Here is a 23,136-nt window from a genome sequence, read left to right as displayed (position 1 = left end):
TGGATACCGTCCTGGTTTCGGGTGGCATAGAGTTAATTTTCTTCCTCCTATCTGGTATAGTGCTGTGTAAACCACAACAGGTGGTAAGACATTTACTAAAACAGGTGACACCAGTAAAAAAAGGAAGAGCATGAGTGACACAGAAACACACAGTCATAACATCAACATTATGATGGAAGTTTTGAATTGACTGTACAAGACTTTTGTTTAGGAAAGATTATACTTACCATCACAGAAAAATCAGTGACAGTGAGTGTCTGTAGTTCTGTGTAGTTCTGCACATGTTTCTGAAAAATCATACATTGTATTAATTTGACTAGGCTTATTCACAATGTGTAACATCAAGTGTATATGTAAATCTGGATGATGTAGGACAACCATCTATATTTTTTAAAGCCTTGGGAAGGAATGAAGAATTGGAAGAAAATAGGTGAACATGATTTTGATTTCCTGAAAGATATGGGCTGAAGCATGCATATAATGTTTTGTTGAAACTGTTTTGCATTTTGCTGCTGTTATTTGTTCACAACTTTTACCATAACTTTACTGTAACTTCATCAAGTGTGTAACCTTTTGGATGAAGTTTTCCATGCCAGGTTTCTGCCTCAAGTAGTTTGGGGATGGGGGAGGAGGGAAAATAAATCCATGTCTTTGTTTCTGAGAACATAGTCAGAATATAATGTGTTGTTCAAGTGATAGTCATTTCTTTTAATAAGAAATGCTTAATTTAAATGATAGTAAGTGATTGATAGGTTAATGATAATTTCTTTTCAAAGCAGTGACATGTGTTGGAACACTTGAGATATTTTTGTGGTATGGTCTTTGTCCAGTCTGTTCATTTTGCTGTGCCTCTAACAATCTGCCATTTTTTGGCCAAGAAATATGATTCTGAAAAAGAACTGGTTTGCAGGTACTCAGTAGATACTACTTGAACTTCACCAGCAGCAGATTGCTAACACTTTACCCAACACTAAGGCATGCTCATGTGCTTAGAAATTAGCAGAACTCATTCCTGGAGTTGCTAAGTTGATTGGGCCTTGAATCTGAGAATGAAGACAGGGAGATGATTTTTCTGTGTTCCCACTCTCTCATCCTCTTATTTTCCCTTATTTGTGTGCAAGAGGAAACTCTTCCTGGCTCATGTAAATGTTAGAACCACAGAATAGTTTGGGTTGGAAGGGACCTTTAAAGGTCATCTAGTCCAGCCCCCCTGCAGTGAGCAGGGACAGCTTTAACTAGAGCAGGTTGCTCAGACCTTTAATGTTTCTGGGGATGGGGCATCTACCACCTCTCTGGGCAACCTGTTCCAGTGTTTCACCACCTTCATTGTAAAAAAAAAAACAAAACAAAACCAAAAAACCCACAAAACAAAAACCTTCTTTATATCTAGTCTAAATCTACCATCTTTTAGTTTAAAACCATTACCCCGTGTCCTATTGCAACAGGCCCTGCTAAAGCGTGTCCCCATCCTTCCTATAGGCCCCCATTAAGTACTCAAAGGCTGCAATAAGGTCTCCCCACAGCCTTCTCTTCTCCAGGCTGAACAACGCCAACTTTCTCAGCCTGTCCTCGTAGGAGAGGTGCTCCAGCCCTCGGATCATTTTTGTGGCCCTCCTCTGGACCTGCTCCAACAGGTCCATGTCCTCCTTGTGCTGAGGGCCCCAGAGCTGGACGCAGTGCTCCAGGTGGGGTCTCACCAGAGTAGAGGGGCAGAATCACCTCCCTCGACCTGCTGGCCACGCTTCCTTTGATGCAGCCCAGGATACGGTTGGCTTTCTGGGCTGCAAGCGCACATTGCCGACTCATGTCCAGCTTTTCATCCACCAGCACCCCCAAGTCTTTCTCTGCAGGGCTTCTCTCAATCCCTTCATCCCCCAGCCTGTACTGATATCAGGGGTTGCCCCTTCTCAGGTGCAGGACCTTGCACTTGGCCTTGTTGAACCTCATGAGGTTCACACAGGCCCATTTCTGGATCTTGTGGCATGTCCCATCCCTCAGGCATGTCAACTGCACCACTCAGCTTGGTGCCATCTGCAAACTTGCTGAGGGTGCACTCGATCCCACTGTCTATGTCATTAATGAGGATATTAAACAGCACTGGTCCCAGTATGGACCCTTGAGGGACTCCACTTGCCACCAGTCTCCATGTGGACATTGAGCCATTGATCACGACCCTCTGGATGTGACCCTCCAGCCAATTCTTTATCCACCGAACAGTCCACCCATCAAATCTGTGTCTCCCCAATTTAGAGAGAAGGATGTTGTGGGGGACTGTGTTGAACGCTTCACAGAAGTCCAAATAGATGACATCCGTTGCTTTCCCTTGTCCACTGATGCAGTCACTCCTTCACAGAAAGCCACTAGGTTGGTCAGGCAGGACTTGCCCTTGGTGAAGCTGTGCTGGCTGTCTCGAATCACCTCCCTGTCCTCCATGTGCTTGAGTGTAGCTTCTAGGGGGATCTGTTCCATGATCTTCCCAGGCACAGAGGTGAGGCTGACAGGTCGGTAGTTCCCAGGGTCCTCCTTTCTTCCCTTTTTAAAAATGGGCACAACGATTCCCTTCTTCCAGTCAGCAGGGACTTCACCTGACTGCCATGACTTTTCAAATATCATGGAGAATGGCTTGTCAACTACATCAGCCAATTCCCTCAGTATTCTGGGATGCATCTCGTCAGGTCCTGTAGACTTATGTATGCTCAGGTTCCTCAGGTGGTCATGAACCTGATCTTCCCTTACAGTGGGAGGGACTTTGCTCCCAGTCCCCGTTTTGTGGGGTAAAAGGATAAAGAATTGGGTCGGGGGAGCTTGTGAAGAAGTACCTCAGATGGGAGGTGAAAGTGCAGAAATGGTGGCTGACCATGGCACAAGAGAAAAACTAGGGTAGAGGAAGAACTGGGGCTGCTGGGACTAATGATGGGAGATAATTGTTTGACTGTTTCCTGGTAAGGGTGTAATAAGGATACAATAAGGATATGAACTGCAATATTCACCAACTGAAAAGTGTATTAGTATAATATTTGCCTGAAGCAATAACTTCTGAATGAGATGACCTATTTTTTCAGTCACAGCATGTTGTTCACTCTTTGTTATTCCATATTTGTATAATTCATTACATTACCTAGATGCCAGCTGATTCAGCCTTTTTTTGCCTTGGAATCGGCCAGTTTGCAGCAGCCCCATACTGTAGTGGCCGGGAGCAGCTTTCTGTTCTCCAGTTTCTCCCATAAAGAAGAGTTAATTGAGTTACTTTGCATTGTAGCCAGAGTACAGAGGACTCGGTATTAGCTTGCTCTTGGGTGAGATGATTGGGGAGCAAGGAGCCTCAACTGTTAAATTGCCCTGGAGAGGTGTACAGCCTCCAGGGATCAGAGCATATGCCTCTCAGCGTGCATGGCCTGTACCTAGCAGTGGCTATAGAGCTAGCTAAGGACATCTAGTGAAGAGTAATGTGGAATAGACAGGATTCAGAGGTGCCTACAGGAGAGCATTGCAATAATAGCTTTTCCATTCAAGATGTTTCATTCAAATATAGACAGTATTGGTAGCTAGGTTGTTGCCATCCTTCTCTAACCAGAAGTTGCACAACTGCACATGGAAGAAACGTGCGTTTGTCATAATCCACCAAGAGGGATTTGCTGGTTTCAGAGAGGTAGTTTTTGGTCCACAGTTGGCTTACGTTAAAATTATGTTAAAAACTATATCTTCAGGGCAGCACTTCAGTTAACACCAACAGCACCAATGAGTATGGAGCAGTGCGGTGTACTATTCTTCAGAGTCTTGAGGAAGGCATGCAGAAATGCAGGTAATAAATGCAAGTAATAAATACCCGCAAAAGGGTGGCATAAAAGCTACAGCCTTGCCTGAGAGGAGCAAATGGGTGGTCACTGGAAAAAGGTAGTCTGGAGATGGGAGGGGGAGCTGACCTGCCAGTACAGAATGGGAAGTGATTAGTAAGCCACATTAGCGTTACACAAATGGTTTTGTTGCAGTTTGAAAGTAAAGATAAGCTTTTGATGTGTGTAAGGTAGTAATTAGGGAGAGAGGATGGAGGGGATGGGCTACGCTGCTTGATTTTTTTTGGAAGAGTATTATTTTATACAGCTAAATAGATTCTTTGCTAAGTATTGTCCACATATGTAAACCCCCCTTCATTTAGGATATATAAAAACCCTATCAAGAAGCTTCAAAAGGCATTGGGTGCTGCAATGAGAAACAGAGACATGATTAGTTATTACCCTGTGTAGTACCTACCAATGTTAGAGGTGATCTTGGGAATTGCTGTGTTTTGCAGAACCTGGTCAGTGAGGAGGGGTAGCCAGTTACTGGTTGATCCTGCTGAAAATCTTTTATGTATTTAGACAAAGAATAATTACACTGTGTCTATCCAGATAGTGTTACAATGGTGTCAGGGAAGGGGTGAAATACATTCCACTTAATTCATCCATGTGTTGGTCAACTGATGTCTTTATTGGCCCAGCAACTTATTTGAGTTAAGCATTTCTGTTTTGCAGACAGAAGGGGAGATCATTGTAAGGATAATTTTCTGTGTCTAGAAGAAAATGCAGAAAATATTAGCACTCAGGATAAAATAAGTCTTTAGGTTAGTTCTGATTTAACACTTTGTTCAAAGCATTGTTAGAGAAACCCATGCTTAGTCAAGGTTTAATTATAGGCAATACAAACCACAGTGTTTCTGTGACGGCACTCAATGATCACATTGAAATACCAGAATGCTTTATTGAGTTGAATTTTATATTTTGAGTGTAAAAATCTAGTGCAATCTAAAAGTATCTGGTTTGGACATTTCTTGACATTTTCATGTTGTTGGTATCAATGTGAATGATCTGTTTAGTCAACATAATAAAATTTAACAATAAAATTTCTACATATCAGAAAAATCCTTAAATAATTATAAACATAGTTCTTTAAAGTGTTAACTGCATTTTCTCTAGAACAACACTTCATGAAAGCAAGAAGTGGTAGCAACGTTTAGTACAGATCTGTCTTTCTGATTTCAGAATACTATTAATTAAAAATTTCTGCATCCCTAGACAGTATAACTCCTGGCAGATTTGATATTTGAATTAGTAATTAACAGCATTATTAGAAACAAGGAACTATGGATAAAACCTTCAAATAAACAATTGATAACTATACGAGAAGGTATTCAGCAGTACAGAAGGCTTCAGAACTTCTGTGTATTGACAAAAAATGACACAAACATTTATTAGAAGTAATACATCTGAGTATAAAAATAGTCCCTAAATGCCAGATTCTTTAAAAAGTCCACACCCAGTGTAATGTTCTTAAAATTTTAAAGTTTCTTTTTTTTTTTTTAATATACTTTTCTGGCTGTAAGAACTAGAAATATTCCAAAATTTACTCTATTGTTAGATTTATGACAAGGTGAGAATAAAAATACGGCAAATCTGAATTTGAAATCTGTCACTCTAGGTAGTTTTATATTATCAGAACACTAGCAATAGTTTGGTTGAAATAGTTCCATAATAGTTTACATTTTTATATCTTTTACATGCATTTTAGCCATAACAAATGTGTTACAGTACTTTTGTGAGCTGTCGGCATCAGCAGCTTAAATGGTTTTCTTTAAAACACTTTTTGTAAAATTAACTTTCAGCCATGTAAACCAAACATCCCTAGAGGTAAAAGGATAATTTTGTAGAATCTGGTCCTGTTTATTTTACAGGCTACTTTTAAGCAAAAATCACTAATTACGTCAAATTGCTTAGAGCAGCAACATTATTTACTTATGATGAAGCCAATATCTCTAACCTCATTTCATGAATATTGATTTAAACCTTAGGTTCCAGAGATAGTCCAAACAATTAATCTACTAAATCACTGTTTGAAGAAACTATAAAATCAATATATAATGAAATTTGACCTTGAGTACACCTTTTCAGAGGAAGTGGCTACCATAAATCCATCATCATAGCATTGCTTCTCAACTATTTGAGAGTCCAACTTTCCATATGACAGTTTCTGAAGACTTAAAACTTACATCCTTAAGAAAGCAGTACTCTGTATTACTTTTTTTTTTTTTTTCTTTTCATGTTTTCCCAAAAGAGTTCTTGTGTTCTAAAGCACATTCTGTGGACTGGATGGTTTTTCACTGCAGAAGAGGGAATAAAATGCATGCTTATCCAAAAGGGTTACAACTTTGTGTTAGCCTCTGTTAGAAGAAAGAAATTGTCATGATACTACAGGAATGTGGAGATTCTGGCATGCTGCCCTAAACTTTGTTGGTGATATGCAACAATCCTTAAAAAAAAAAAAAAAAAAGTGCTGTAAGACATGGCATCCTTTTCTCTGTTGCTCTCAGTTTTAATTTAATTTCCCATGACTAAGCCAAAGTTAAAGGATGTTTGCGAAACACTTTTTACCTTTGGCTGGGCACCATTGTTGTGGTGGGAAGATACATAAAGGTGACACAAAATGCGAAATTAACATACTGCAGTCTTCATCAGAATGTATACATTTGTGTAAGAAATTTATTGTAGAGCTTTTAGAAACGTTGGTGAGCACTACCTGCTACAAAAATTAATGCAGAGGATATTATCAAAAAGCTTTGAGTTCTCTCCGTGTCCACTGGATACTTTCAAGGAGAGATGGAAGGGATCCAAAGCATAAGCATGAAGGTTTCTTTCTAAAGAGAGTTCTCAAAAGAGAACGGGACAAAGAGGAAAAGAGATTGTCTAAGAGTAATGTTATGTTTTGTGTTTCTGATGTGGAATACAAACTATTTGGCTATAGCATAATTACATTTAAATATCATAGACTCATGGAAACATACAGTGGTTTGGGTTGGAACTGACCTTTACAGACCACCTAGTCCAGCACCCCTGTCACGGGCAGGGACATCTTCAGGTTGCTCAAAGCGCTGTCCAACCTGACCTTGAACACTTCCAATGATGGGGCATCCATAACTTCCCTGGGCAGCCTGTTCCACTGTTTCACCACCCTCATTGTAGAAAATTTCTTTCTTATGTCCAGTCGAAACTTACTCTCTTTAAGTTTTAAACCATCGCCCCTTGTCCTGTCACTGCAGGCTGTGGTAAAAAGTCTCTCTCCATCTTTCTTCTAAGCCCCTTTTATATATTGAAAGGCTGCAATAAGGTCTCCTCACAGCCTTCTCTTCTCCAGGCTGAACAACCCCAGCTCTCTCAGCCTTTCTTTATAGGAGAGGTGTTCCAGTCTTGTGACCATTTTTGTGACCATCCTCTGGATGCACTGTAGTAGGTTAGGATTCCATAGGTATTTTTTACTTCGTGGACCTCCCTTAGTTTTACATGTATTTGTTAATGATAAATAATGGCAATAACATCTCTCCTCAAGGTTTGCTATCCTTGAGTCCCCCAGAGTGAACACTGCCCAGGAATACAGCCTACTTTGTGTTGGGTGACAAAGAGAAGTCAACAAGGAAGAATTCTCTGACCACATGAATGTCATTGCACTGGGTATATTAAGTCATTGGATTCTTTGAGGTCATCACTAGCATACAAAGCAAAGTAACAATGTATAAAGCAGATAAATGTGCTGAGCCTTTCTAGTAGAAATTATAAAGAGCAATAAAGGTTTCCTGCAGAATTATTCTTCTTGTTCTTAACTGGAAAACATTTTTTTTTTTAAATTATTTGGTATGTGGACAATATATTACAGTCAGCTGAAATAGTAAAGGTAATTCTTCCCCAAACCTCTCCTGTTCCACCCTCAGAAATTCCTGTTTCAGTGCTCTTTCAGGGATGATTGAATTGGAAGATCTACTGTTGATACAGATTTTTTTGTCCATTTTTATTTTAAAGAACAATGGCAGTAATTTTAATGGCATAATAATTTATGCAGAAGTTGCTAGTTTCCTAGAAAAATCCCTTTAATCTGACTTAATTGAACACTAAACCGTTTGTCTTCCATAGCACAACAAAATCCTAACATGAAAGAACTTTTTTCTCTGAAAATAAGAAGTAACTTCAGATTTCTCGTATTTTAGAAAGTTGAGTAACTTGTGGTCTTTACTACTGTGGCCTCTAAAATTATGAAAAGAATTAAGGGAAGATGTATGCTGTAGATAAAGTTTTTTATTGGTAACAAAGCATATTTAGAAATTGAGGAATGGAACTCTACATAAAAATACCTCACAAATCATGGTAAATATTTTCTCTTGTTATTTAAACAACTAAAAAGATTGTTCTAATATTGTCTAGTATTGTAAATGCATTCTTTGATGGTTTCAGCACATATTCCAGGAATCACAGCTCCTACTTCTATTATTTTACTACTCTTTCATGATAATGTCTCTATATTATTTATGTCAACTGGCAATAGCAGGGGTTGATTATTTTTAATGATGATAAGTTTGATATGTGATGATACGTAGTTCTTTTGCAAAACTTGCTCTCTGCTAATGGAATAATTACCCTGGTCTCTCTCCCATGGCAAGTGCTGTATGGATAGTTTCCCACTGAAATTGGGAGAGCCTCATGCAGGTGCCAAATCTGCCCTGATGGTTCTCATAACTGTGTTTGTAACTATATAGAAATGGTAAGTGTAAATGCAGACAGTAGTGTTGTGTAATTAATGCAATTCTCTTTGTAAATAATGTCAGATACCTTGTTGCCCTGTATGGCCAGTACTGCTTATTCCCTATTCCATTGCTTTTTCCTCCTTCTGCCCTTCGTTTTACTGACCACCAAGTGATTTATGCCACAGTAGTATCAGGATGCTGCAATATCTCTTTGTTGTTAAAAACTGATGCTGAAACCCTGGTTATCTGCAGTTCAGTAAAATACATTGTACAAAATTATTCACAAAATACATTGCTATTTAGCTCTCAGTTTTGTAGTGGAAATGCCTACGACTCAGCTTCTTTACTGTCAATTTTGGAAAATTAAAGTGATTATTTACTGAAGGTTCCTTTTTTCTGCATAGCTAGTTGGTAAAAATAGCAATTATATGGAGTATTTTTCCTTTGTTTTAGTATCAAAGATGCAGGCTCTGGGACAGATTACACGAAGAGCACATTAACGCAGGACGAACAGTTCAGGTAAGGATATTAAAATGACTGTGATATTAATGGAATTAAATTGCATACATAGTACTGGTTATCTCAGGGATAGATCTTCACAGAGATACATATTTGACAGGTGGATTGACAGGTACATGGCATTGCTTTACTTCATTTAAAAGGTAGGGATTTCCTAATTGTGTCCTATGAGGCAAATACAGTCAGAAATGTTCCAGGATTCTTGAACAAACAAAAGTTTGAAGACTCTGGTCTTTTGCAAACTAACCTTCTTGGTTAGTTAGGAAGGCAGGAATTGCAATAAGGGATACTGTTAATTTTAAGCATGGTTTCAGACCAAACATGGAACATGTGGACTACTACTTTGGTGTGCAAATCTCATTAGATGCATAAGGAGGAAATTCCTCATCAAAGGAGGAAATACCAGACACGTTTGTCAGCATGGTGACATCTCGGTGACTTCATGCATGGTCACCCATAACTCAGCACACAGGGAATCTCACATCTGTTTCTAAAAAATGCATGTCTTGATGAAAATGATGCAAAAGCTAATGCCAAACATCAGCCTTCACACTGCTAAATAGCACACAGCCAATGAAGATTATCAGTACAGAAAAACACAAAGACCAGACCTGCACTGCAAAGTTTTCTGACACAGATATAGCAGCTAGTGGTTATAACATGCTGTACTGTCAAAATTGTGGGGACAGGTGTATCTTTACCAGCAGGAGAGGCATCTTGTGTTGGTTTCATAGGTGTTGTTCAGAGGAGCGACGTGACTTTATTACTAGAATAAAGCTTTTGTGACCTACGCTGCATCTAGACAAGCAGGCTTTGCCAGCAGGGGTAGCACAGTCCTAAACTGCTGTATTTTATAATTCTAATACTGTGAATTCCTGTGCTTGTTGAAGAGCCTTACTGACTCCTGTGGGAAATTAGACCAGACTAAAAATGAAAAAAAAAACCCTCAGAAAGAAGAACTTAATCACGACTGAACAATGGTATTAGACAGTAGGCAGAGTTAGAGTTACGTGTTTTTTTGAAGAATGGAAGGTGTTAATGAGCTTTTTTAGTGTAGATTATAAGAAGTTATATATGAAATCCACTTGATTTTTTTGTTGTTTGGAGGTTTGAATGTTTATTTTGATTTTTCACAAAGCATTTTTGAAATTTGAATATAAGTTTATTCTTAATATTGGAAGAGTCTTCCAAATGTGGAAGTTGTGTTAAAACAATGGCATTCTAACAGGTGTGATGTAGTAAGTGTGTGTTTGCTTATGTCTGTGCTCTAACCTGTTTTCACATCTGAGAGGAGGAAAGGCTTCTCTTGGAACTCTTTATTATCAGTATCATTTGTTTAGCAAGACAAAATCTACCAATAATTAGAGAAAAAGTAATCACATTGAAGACGATGTTTTTAAATACATTAAGTGCTTGAGTAATAAAAACTTCATATTTGTCTCCAGAAACATTTACATTTGTCTTGAACCTAAAGCCTGCCATTTTCACTTTCAGCCAAAATAAATTTTCCTATATTTTATTTAATGCTTATTGCTTTTAGATCTGAATGCAAGGTATGCATTAAAGTGGTTCACATTCTGATACCCAGAGAGGAGAATAAGTATCTGTGTCCATGCAAGAAGAGTAGACTAGCCCTTTGTTTTAATTAAATAGTTAGGAGTCTGGAGTACTTGATAATAAATTATATGACATGTAGAATGTGTTTGCTGTAAGCTGTTTAAATGTTTACCAATGGACTTGTGATCTGTTTGTTTGCGAAGAAATCAGATTAATTATTGTGATACCAAATGTTCTCTGCAGCAGACACTTTGCTCTCAAAATTAGATGTTGTAAAAATACATTAGGAATCCCTAAGTCAATATTGACCCAAGGCATCCGCCACAGGTTTTAGACAAATATATGCACAGCCACTCTACATTTAATCCATGTGCACATAATTAGCCATTTTTCTGAATTTTCAGTTTACCCAGAATAATTACTTCTGTTGTACTTTTGATGATGGTCAAAATTATAATAGAAGTATAGATGAGCATAAATGTATACCTCTTCTTTCTGGTGACTGGATGCCACATTAAAAACGTCTAAAAAGGAAAGTGAAGAAACCGGGGAAAGCTTTGTATAGGGCATGATAAGGCATGACACCCTTTCAAAAATACTGAGAAAATAGCTCTTATATACTGTGTATTAGTTTTCAGGAATGTGCTCTTGCAGATATTAATTTTTAGGGATGGTCTGTGGACTTCTTAGAATGTTAGGGCCTGAATAAATACGCAGTTTTTCTAGGCTTTGCTCCATATATGCTGTCTATACCATACAATTAGCTAATTATTGCAAGATTTAAGTTAATTTCAATGAAATGGCGCTATTTCATTGTAACACCTAAGGACTGCGTTGATCATATTCATAGTGAGAGGCAGAAAAATGCTGCAGTTACTGGAGAGGCATTAAACAAAAAACCAGAAAATACTGTGCATGAATGATCTGGCTTTAGTCTATATTGAGCCCACAAAAGGAGACTGTGTTCGGCAAAACATACCTAGGCAGACGTAGTCTCTCCGCTGTGTTGCTCTAACGTGGAAAGCTACTGGAAAAATACTCATCTGTTTTTTTTTTTTCTTTTTCACTTTTATGATTGCCATTTCAACTGAAAATGGTTTACAAGTAAAAGATGGTTCTGAGTCAGCTCTCTTCTGCATAAATCTTCAAAGCTTAGTTGTATGGCTGATGTCTTCTGTACCATCTTTAAAATTATGCGATCTTCAAATTAAGTATCTTTCTGGAATACTATGCAATATACTGGGAGAGCATGAGAAGCAGGGTAGATGAGTGCCTTTATTGCTGCAGGAGACTGTTTATGGTATCAGTGCAGGGTTATGTAAAATGAGCTCACTATTGCAGCCTATGGCCATCTGTAGGGTAAGTACATTCTTAAACCAGATTGTCTTTGACCTATGCCAAGAAATTTGTAACGTATGTCCTTTATTACAGTACTTTGAACAAAGTCCAGAGAAGGTAGGTGAAGGCAAGATTACGTTTGCACAGCTAAGCTACTGCAATACCTTCTTAAAAATCATGTTTATGTTTGAGAGGGTTTAAAGTGGTGGGTTTTTTTGGAGGTGCTATTTACTACTTAATTTAAAACAACATGCAGAAAGGAGGGAGAGTTGACAGTGATTAATGCATGGAAGACAGGAGATAAAGAGAAAAAGGGACTGATTTGTTGGACACGACAGATCCTGTGTCATTGATGCGCTGTTTCAGCATAAAGAGTTTAAAGTGTAAACTATTGGAAAATGTACATGACATTACATTTAATGATAATACAACCAAGAAGAAGAAAAAGAGAATGATGCTGGCAGAGACTGAGTGTAAAAATGGCATGACCACCATGATTCAGTTAGCTGGTAGTGTTAGGAGCAGTGCAGGCTGATGGGGATAGAGTAAGTGAAGTGCTGGAGTTTCTGAGCGCTCTGGGAACATCAGCCTTGCCAAGGATGCATGGCTGAAGCAGACGCTTACAACTGCGATTTTCAGGTAGCTCTTGCTGGGGTCTTTAGATAGAACTTCAGATATTTCCATAACTGGTAGAGATATCACTTGTTACATGGAAATAATCCTACAGCTCAAGTCACTGCTGCCTTTTCAAGGGTTTTGGTCCCATCTCAGCCCTTTGACATTTGTACAAGGTGGAGCCATGCGGACCTGGTATTTATCCTGGTGCCTGGGGACCTCATGCTGGGTCAGCACTGAAGCACTGAGGTATCCTTACGCTCTTTGTTACTACTCTTTTCCTTGTGGTGTTATGTGTCCTTAATGAATAGCTGTGGCAGCGTAGCCCAAGCTCTCTGCCATGGCACGTTACTGCAGGTCACGGCATGTGTTTGCCTGCTGTTGAATAGGAATTCCATTATTTCCTTCTTTGTTGTCATCTGTTACTTTTTTTCAGTTGTAATGGAATTGGTTGCACACAAGAGGCAGGTGTTGCTGGTATAACATTGGCGGTGATGTTCATGAGTGTTATGTATTTGAGTGTGAAGTGATGATGATATTTTAAGGTGGCCTACAGTAAGCCTGTGGAAACACAGCATCTATTTTTCATCAGGCTTGAAAATTCAGCTGTCACCATTAGTGAAGAAAAATTACTGCTCTGAAAAACAAATACTGAAAAAAATGAATTTTTACTCTTTTGTATAAGTAAGGTTTATTGGTTTTCTGAAAACTGCTGTTAAGACTTCTCAGTCCCTTAGGGAGTCCATCACTTTTCTCACATGTCCAAGACATCTATAGAGGAACTCGTGTTCATATACCACTTAGGAGGAGCAGAATATGGGAAGATCCTTGTGTTTTTAAAGATCATTCTAAAAACTGAATACTTATAATAATTCCTTCTCTTACTTATTTAATTTAAAACTGTGTGCTGAGTAATGAGGTAAGCTTAATGGGCAGATGTGTACAGTCATTTTCAGCAATAGTGATTTAAAAAAAAAAAGTTTAAATGAAGCTCTCCTTTGGCTCATTTGTCTCTTTTTGTATTTTACTTTCTGATAGAAATTTATAATTTATTCTTTATTTTTTATTGAATGTGTTTGTAAAGATTTTGAAAAGAATGGAAAAGCAGTGCAACTTCATTATATATGACTTCGCTGTTTCTTTCCATTTTGGATGTGTTGATAGAGTCAATAGATTTTTCACAGTACTTGTGAAAACCATGCCACTTTTCATTTACTTTTCTGAAAAAAATCCATTATATTTATTCACATAATGTAGTGAATCCACTGTCCTGGTGGATCTCCCAGACCTGTCTCCAAATTTGTGGACACTTTAGAAAAATTAGGCTCAGACTTTGTGTCCCTACCTCCGTTCTGCATCTGTTCAAGAAGAACAGTGAACCTGACTCCAGTGAAGTCCTTTGAGACCGAGGGATGAAAGCACTATATAATAGCTATGTAACATTAGTTTCATTATTTCGCAAAAATATGCAAACAGCATAAAGCTGAGAGAGACTAAGGGATTCTGATGGAGAGGACAGGGTTAGAATTCATAATGATGTTGAGAACAGACCTGAAAAATCAGTATGTTTTTGGATGGGGACAAGGATGGGGACAAGGACAATCATTGGCTGGATCGATCCAGCATGAGAAGCTGTTGGGGCAGCAGTTCTGCAGATGGCTTGAGGGACACAGAGCAAAAGTGAGCCAATAGTGTGGTAGTGATACAAAAAGCCAAATAACGTAGCAGGATATATAAATGGGAGAGTAGTCAGTGTGGTCGCTCATACAGTCTCTTTGGTCAGCATTAGTAGGATCCCAGGTAGAATAGCTAGTCCAGTTTGGGCACCACACTTTTAAGGAAGTGATGGACTGATTAGGGAGTATTCAGGGAGAACAATGAAAATGGTCAGAAATTGGGAAAACAAGACTTATTTGGAAAGACTGACAAATTAGTTAGTCTATTTTGACAGCAAACATGGAAAAGATGGTTGCAAAGAGGACAGGGTTTGTCTTTCTCTGCTTTGAACAGAGAGGTTTAGAAATTCCTGGTTTAAACCAAGGCAAGAGAGATTTCTGTTAGACATGAGGAAAAATGCTATGGCAATAAGGATAAGGAATTCTTGTAATATAGTATCAAGGAGGTTGTAGCTCTTCATAAAGAAGTCCTTTTAAGACCAGATTAGATAAACAACTGTCAGAAATAAGACAGGGACAATGGATCGTGCTTTGAAGGGATGACTTCCCAAGGTTTTTGCCAGCTTTGTTTTCCTACGGTTTTTGTGAGAAAGCCATTTGAAACAAAGAGTGTTATTTGGTTTTGGAAGTTAACAGACCAAAATGGCAAATATTGTAAAGAAAAATTGTGTCTTTTGGGCTGAATTTGGTGAGTTCGAAACTCAGGAGTTCCCATAAATGAAACCAGGATTTTGTATTACCTTGCTTGCTAAGTAAGTGTGGGTTTAAAAGTGGAAACAGTTGGGAGGAGGGTGATATACTTTTATGCTCTACACAGAAATTAAATTCTGTCCCATTAAAATGATTATGAAGAGAAGTCACAGTCATTTGCATATCCATAACATTTATCATGTTACACCCTGGTGAGCTCCTAAGACACGTCTCCTCACAGCAGGGCTTAGCTTTCTTGCTAGGCTGAATCCGTTTAGCTTCTGTTTAATTGACAATAAATGGAACAAGAGTCCTCTCTCCAAAACCACAAGGAAAGAGGTACTAAAATTAAATTTCACCAAGCAGGCAAATATCATCACCCGATTCCTCTGTCTTCTTTCTCACAAATGTTTCTCTTTGGTCAGCAATGTGATAATGAACAGTGAAAGTGAGGACCTGATTTAGCCATTCCCTGGGGTGGGCAGCCTGCATCTCTTGAAGCTTCTGTTCAGGATTTTTGAAAACTCCAGCAGCAAGTTGGTGGTTGTATTGGTCACTGCACAGTAACCGTCTTCATTATACCTGTGCATTGGCTATACTGGTAATTTGCCCCAGCTGCAGCTGCAGTGTTGCAAATCCCTAGCAGAGCTACATTTTAATTTGATTTCAACTGTGAAATTTTCCGTCTTTTTTTAAAAGTGACTATTGTCACTGTTTCACAACATGTTTTTGTTCGGCATATCGTTTTTTGTCTCCATTATGGCCAAAGACAGGATAATAATAATTTTGTTTCCTGAAACAAAACAGCACATAATGCATATAATTTTCACAAAATAGATAATTAAATGTTTTGTCTAGATAGTCCCGTTTTGTCTCTTAAATGAAATTCCAAGATTTTATAAACCAAGAATTTTGGCACATGGTGGAAAATGACAGTGATGACATTCTCCCTTTTCAATACTTACGGGCAGACCATGGGAGGAAGATAACAGGAAGAGCAAGGTAGATTAAGATGAGAAATGTATGAGGAAAATTATTGGGTACCATGTTTCAAATTCAACTCAATACAAAGTTATTTTTTGTATCTCCCTTTTTTTAATTGTTAATCAGTGTTTTTACCTGGGGTTAGCCTTAAATAATGCAGCCTAAATTGGCTAGTAGTACTCTTAATTTAAGCAGACAATAGAATATACCCTTAGTAATTTGACAAATGATTTTTACGAATCAATAGTTCTTTCTTTGGTTGCCTAATATGGCTCGTGCAGTGTTACTTTAATTTGTTGTTGAATTAATTTCCTTCTTCTCTAATTATATTTCTACTATCCTTGTCATACATGTTAAAAAAAATTAATTCTACTAGTGTATATAAATAAAATAAATTGCATCTAGTTCCTGCTTTTCCAGGTAAGCAATATTGCCATGCTAAGGCATTACCTGTACCTGGTTTGTATTACTGAAGAAAATATTTCTTTTTCTAACCAGTCACTGATGTTAATCCATTCTCTTATTCTGCTGTGAGAAGAATATTCAAAGCAATTGGTAAATAGTGCAATAAATAATACAATTTATTATATCATCTTATAATGTAATGCAATTAATATTATTTTTATTACAGCCTTATTTTCTTTATAATTAGATAAAACCTCTGTCCTAAAACAATGAGTGGTATAATTTAAACTAAATTTCTTATTTTCATTTGTAGAAAAAGAACAGTTACATGCATTTTTAGATTTTAAAAGCCTAGGCAATAAAAACCCCCTCTATTTTTTCTGTAGACAGAAATTCATCTCACAGGAGATGCCTGCACACAGATTCTTCTTGCTAGTTGTGAACAGTTTATTTCTTCTCAAAACTCTTGTAACTAAACAAATATTTCTGTATTTTATTATATTTGATATTCCAATCAAACAAATATATTTGTCCTTTTTCTGAAAAAGGGTATAAATATTGCAAAAAAAAGTAATCCTTGTTAAGTTTTGTGAAGTTGTCTTTACAAAATGAAAATGATAGTTTTGGGGTAGTTGGGGGCTGCTAATGATTGTATCCTGAAGTGCTATAATCACCACAGTTGCTTATTATAAAAAAAAAGCAAATTTTGAGAAGCAATCACATATTTTATTTGGATATTATTTTAACTTGTTGCAACCTGTGTAAATACTTTGGCAAAGGCCTAAACTGATCATAGAAACCAAAATAACTTCAGTAATTACATAGTGAATTAATTAGTTAAGTACTTTAATTGAAACCCAGAATAAACCAAACTGACTTCTTTACTTGGAGAAGTATAAAAGTGGAGAAAGTATAAAACTGACAACAAGAAAATCAAAATATTGATGGGGATGGCTTCAAAAATACTCTCCCTTGTTTTGTGGTTGGCTGATACTGCAGATAGATAAATTAGTTCACTAGAGAAGATAACAGGTGCCATCTCTTCCTTGATCTTTGTTTTTTATTCTCCTGGGGCAGATAGCTTAGTTTCCCTGATGGAAAGCAGACCATGTCCAAAAAGACTCAGCGATACGTCCAGGTGACGCCTCAGTGCACCGTTTAGGGACTGCTGTGTTGGGAGCTGCTGCCCCCATTTATTTTTTTTTTTACAGATAGAGAACTGAGTGAAGTCACGACACAAGCAAATACTAAAAATACAACATACTTAGCGAGCTGCTTATGATGTAGTGGCACCTGCGAGTAAGAAGGGCTCAGAAGTACCAACGCCTTCCTCTACGGACAGCTTTGAGCTCTGGTTGAGGTGACTAGACCACTGATTTGCCCAGTATCACTGAGCTGGAGGACTGCTGTCTGACTTAGGAAGAGTAGGAGATGGGCCATTTGCTCAGAAGGGGTCATCTCTAGGTTGAGCTACCTTAAGTGTGGACAAGCCCCTTCTCTGCAGAGCGCTGTATTTTTTATGGGGTGACTCTTCTGCAGGAGCAGTATAAAAAGACCAGGGAGTAACACTGGGTCACAAAATAACAGAGTCTGGGAGGCCTAGGATGGGTTCAAAGGAAGGATTCACTGCGTGACGGGAGGCACAGGCTTTTACAGCAATTGGGGGCATCTTTGACAGGCGAACCAGCTGCTGTCAAACAATGCAGTCTGGAAACGAAAATTATATAGTGGAGAGGTGACCTGGAACATAGCGATTGCTTGAAAGCTGGGACTTCTGAGGGGTTTTTTTGTCATAGTTTATTAAAACTTAGGAATGGCACTTTTAATGATTATTTGAAGATAATGACGATGATAGTTGCTTCCCAAACACAAAAGGTACTCTTACGTAGTAAGCTACAAAATAACTCTTAAAACTGTTACAGCAACTCCGAGCCAATATGAGAGAGATGGAGAAACTCTGTTTGCGAGTCCGACAGGAAGACATCCCAGTTCTGCAGAGAATGATAAATCCAGTTAAAGAGGAAGCTTCATTTGCCATAAAAGACTTCCTGCAGCTCCATTCTCAATCTGCAGAAGAACTTAAAAAGCAACTCGAAGGACAGGAGGATGCCTCTTTAACCAGATTTGCAACTGTAGGAGGAGGTAGTAGAATTTCATTTCTGTATCTCTGATATCTGTATTGTCATATCCAGTCCGCATTTTCTGACCAGAGTAATAAGTAAACAAATGAGATTTCAGTTGAAGAATAATTGTTAATCAAGAAGTGGATTTTCTTTCCCTACACCACACTTGTGTCATGACCTGTGACTGAGTTTTGGTAAGTGGAGAATGCTCTAATTCTATTTTAAGAAATGAGATAGTTGTGGCCTTCCATAAAAAAGATCCCATAGTCTTGGATCTTGAAATAGAAGACTGTTCGTATGAAGAAGAACACTTACATTCATGTTTCACAGTAGCTTGACTTTTTTCCCCTGCCCCTGCAAATCACTTGATAGTGTGTGAGTAATCATTTAGGCCATTTTCATTGAATTAGTGCTTGCAGCATCAAGAAGAAAACAATTTTTATATGACAGTATAATATGCCACTGCTAAAATACCTGGTAAAGAGGAGCGAGTCTCAATATAAAGAAGAACATCTCTCCTGTAGCATTTTATCTCGGTAACTGACAAGAAAGCAGAAAACAGTATAAATCCATTTAAATAGAAGATTTTGAAAACTCTCTAACATGCTACAAGTCAGACATGCTTGCTGGTTTTCCCTCCTTTATCTACAAAATGTCTTTCATACCTTGTTCTACCTTTCTGTCTTCAGGGGAAGCCCTTATTATGCCCTGGTACTGGCTGGTGTTCTCTGCTAATGATCTGTGAGAAAGTTGGTTACATCAGGATTAAATCCTTCCACATAACAGTAATTAGTTTGATTGCTGCAGTAGCAGTATTGTTTAAAATTGTTTGGAAATTTCATGTGTCTAAAATTGAAAAAGTATTCTCAGTCAGTAGCATTGTAGAAGAACCTGCCATCAAACGGGATTTCATGACCCTTCTTGTTGCTATATAGAGAACTACAAGAACGCTTTCAAGTGTGATTAACAAGCTAGAGAATCTAATGGTCAAACAGGGAGAAGAGTACATTTGGAAGACTGGGCTTGCTTTCGACAATGTCATGTGCAGTAGTATCAGAAAGCCTTATGAATGTCAAGATAGATCAAATATAGAACGACAGAATGGTTTGGATTGGAAAAGACCTTTGAAGATCATCTAGTCTAACCCCCCTGCCATGGGCAGAGACATCCCCCACTAGATCAGGTTGCTCAAAGCCCCAGACAATGTGGCCTTGAACACTTCTAGTGATGGGGCTTCCATAACTTCTCTGGGCAAACTGTTCCAGTGCCTCACCACGCTCACAATAAAAAATTTCTGACTTCTTACCAGGCCAATAAAAAGGACTGAATTGGCTTGTGACATGTGAATATTGACTTTTTCAACACCTTCAGCATCTTGTAGTTGATTGTTCGGTAGTTTGTCTTAATGTCTTTGTGGGTTTCAAAGTTTGGCTATTTGCTGCATTCTCCCTCCCCTCCAAAAGAAGAAGAAAATAATAACTGAATCTGTTCTCTTGCAGTCCTCTGGGACCCCCTTAGTCAAGTTCTCAGAAATAGGCTTGAATTTTCAGAGGCTGTTTCTTAAATTCCAAAGAGTGAATTTCATCAAACCCTCAGGAGATTAATAGATCTAGCTCATCTAAATATGTTTAACCTGTTCTTTTTACGTTTCAGCCTATCCTTTTTTTTCCTTTCTTGTTTAAAATAATCCATCAAATACCTGATTACAGCTACCTGTTTGTGTAAAGACTGACTTAATCTTTCTCTCGGTCATCTGTTATTTTCTTTCTTTACCTGGCAATGCACGCACTTATACTTCCTTTGTCTTCCTCTAACTTTGAAGAGCATTCATAGAAACTTTCTTGCTACCATTTATGCCCCCCGGTAGTTGCAATTTATTTCTGTCCTAGTCTTTATGATATTAACTTTCCATGCTTATATTATTCCTTCTACTCATCTTAACTGTGTGTCAAATTCTTGATATCCAGGGCATTGAAGAGCTCTTGCTGAATCCATGAACATTTTCTTCTGCATCAGGACAATTTGCTGTCATCTTCAGTATAGCCTATTTTATTAGTGTCTGCCAGATCTTCTGCAGTCCTTTATCCTTTAGGAACTTCTTCCCCATAGTTTCTATTGATCAGTTTGCCAAATGTGTTAATATCTCTTTTGGGGGGAGCTCATTGTCTTCAGTCTTTTATTCTGAGTTTTAGAATAGTGACCTCTGGTATTCAGTGATCCCCTTCATCCATATTAGCCATTACTTTCAGGCTCTTTGTGAGCTCTTCTCTGTTACGATCAGAATTGAATTTAAAATATCTCTTCTTTTGGTAACTTTCTGCAGTTGTCCTCAATACATTCTGGTATTTCATTGGAAAGGCCTTGTCTTGGCTTATTGCTTTTTTAACAGTTACATAGCTGTTAAATGGGAACTAGAGTTTAATTTCAAAGAACAGGACTGCTTTTTTAATCTGAAATACTTTTAGAGTATGGAGGACATTGAGCATAACTGCACTTCAGGAAGACAAGAAATTGATCAGGAAGATTGGGATGAGAAGAACAGAAAAATATTACCGGAATGACATGCTCCTGCAAGTCCGCTCAAGAATACAGGAAATAAGTCACCCCATTTAAAATGAAACATACAGGCAGGCAGACAACTAAATACAATTAAACAGATTTTTTTTTTTCAAGTTTGCCTGACAGTGAAGGCAGCTCTGTTCAATTGCTAACACAGATGCAATATATTGCCTATTCTTTTGTGCTTAGAGGCTGCAGTCCTGAAAGCAAATCTTGGCTGCTGATCTTAATCAAAAGAGCTTCAGTATGCCCATTCTTTGTAGCATGTTGCTTCCCATCTGCTAGAGAAGGAAGGAGTTTACAAATTCAAATCGCCCATTTAGACAGCATGTCAGTGAAATGATGTGGTCCCTTCCCCCCTTCACCATCCTCGTCTCAGGTCCAATAGAAATGGAATTTAATTGCATTTTGAACAAATATTAACAAAAGGTGAGACTCCACTCTTAAAATGACTAAGATCTTTTAACCAACATATTGAATCTTCCAGAGCATTAGATTTTTATCTTGAGTGTAATAAGGTGTGAAGCTGCTCTATGAAATCTGCAGAGGTGTTTTGTATGACTGCATTTCTGTGGGGATGCTGTAAGTGAGCTGGCGGAGCCAGTTCCATTCTCAGTTCTATTAAAATTGGTTGGGCTTGATAAAACGTGAACTAGTGAATGTAAATTTCTTACTTATACTTTCAGCCCAAATGTGACTTCACCTGCTCTTACCCTTCTTCTTATTTAGTTTTTTGAATTGAGTGAAGAATTTTCTTGATGAATTTTTTTCTACTAATTTTTAGTTATTATAAAATGAAAACAGTGTAAACCTATTTAGAATTTTAAGTTCTCTTGAATGTGTGTCATGCAAAACTTCAGTATCATTCATGCATGTTGAAGGATGTGCTTTTCTACAATAGGTCAGCATAGATTATTAAGGACAGACCAGAATAGGGAACAGAATTTGTGAAGAGGCAATTTTGCTTAGTGAGGGGTTTTTTTTGCTTTTGAATTACAAGTATTTTAATTTCAACCAACTTAGCGTGCATGTGGCTGATTAGGGAAGAGTACGCTTTCCTTGGCAGAAGAAACTTGATTTTGAAATAAGATTATGAAGGATTGGAATGGAATCAAAATACTCAAAACCAATGTTAAATGTCAGAATACATAGCAGAATTGGTTTATCCAGATATGGACACATTTGGATATATGATTAATTATATTGAAAAGGGAAAAGGAGTATTTCAGAACTGAGTATATAACATTAATTAATCTGGTGCTATAGATCAAAAATATGTTCTGGAAGAACAGGTGATGATTGTAGAAGGTGGCATGCCTTCCATATCTGGATTCTTAAAGGAAGAGGGGTAGAAATAATCAGAAAGAAAACCAAGGCCAAAATAAACCCCCAAATCGCTTACTCCATCCTTGTTACTCTGCTACTCTGCTTACTTAGTAACTACAGCTGCATCTCGGCTTCACTGATGTTAGACTTCTATTGATCTGAGAGTAGGAAGATTAGGTCCTTAATGTATTTTGAGACACTGGGATAAAAATGCTGAGAAATAGACAAATGTTATGAAAATGTGTAATTTTTATTTTATCTTAAATTAATTCCACGAGTAAGCATGCACTATTACTGACTTTTTATTGATGATTATTTTTATTTGTTTTCCACTGTTTGTATCTGTTGTAGTAACAGTTATATAATATTATTATAGAACCTTGGTACATTCATTGTTTCTAAAGAAGGTTTTAATGCAATATTTACACTTGAATTTTATTAGACATATCTAACCAGTCTTCCCCATATTAAGCTTTCTCTTGATACTACCCTCCCAAGGAAGGAAACATCAGTGTCCTACTAAAGTAGCTATCTTAATTCAGAAATTGAAGTTGTCTAAATTAACATGACCGTTGCACTGTGTTTACATACATACGTTCTCCAGTCTGCCTTTCATACTCTCAAGCTGTTCCTTAATCCTTGCTATACAAGCCAAACTTGTTCGTTGTTATTCTTTATTACCACGTAATTACTTGTCCATAATTATGCACATGTCCATTACATCCACAATGGCTCAAGACTGGGCTCTTTGACTGGAGGAGGTATGCGTGTGTCTGTTCATTATATCTGCTCTCCCCCATGC

At 37.8% G+C, this 23,136-nt stretch overlaps 1 protein-coding gene across 4 annotated transcripts in view; it reads left to right on the top strand.

Annotated features, from left to right (window-relative positions):
- Window positions 1-23,136, top strand: part of STX17 (syntaxin 17) — a 39,462-nt gene that overhangs the window by 10,840 nt on the left and 5,486 nt on the right. For 3 of the 4 annotated variants that reach the window (XM_075728338.1, XM_075728340.1, XM_075728339.1), the window contains exons 3-4: window positions 8,996-9,061; window positions 18,249-18,468. In XM_075728338.1, the coding sequence (XP_075584453.1) occupies window positions 8,996-9,061; window positions 18,249-18,468 (286 nt within the window). The remainder of the gene's footprint in view (window positions 1-8,995; window positions 9,062-18,248; window positions 18,469-23,136) is intronic. The other variant, XM_075728341.1, reaches the window with a different exon arrangement.

Source organism: Pelecanus crispus, chromosome 2, assembly GCF_030463565.1.
Source record: "Pelecanus crispus isolate bPelCri1 chromosome 2, bPelCri1.pri, whole genome shotgun sequence".
Lineage (NCBI taxonomy): Eukaryota > Metazoa > Chordata > Aves > Pelecaniformes > Pelecanidae > Pelecanus > Pelecanus crispus.
This window is presented reverse-complemented; position numbering and strand designations above follow the sequence as displayed.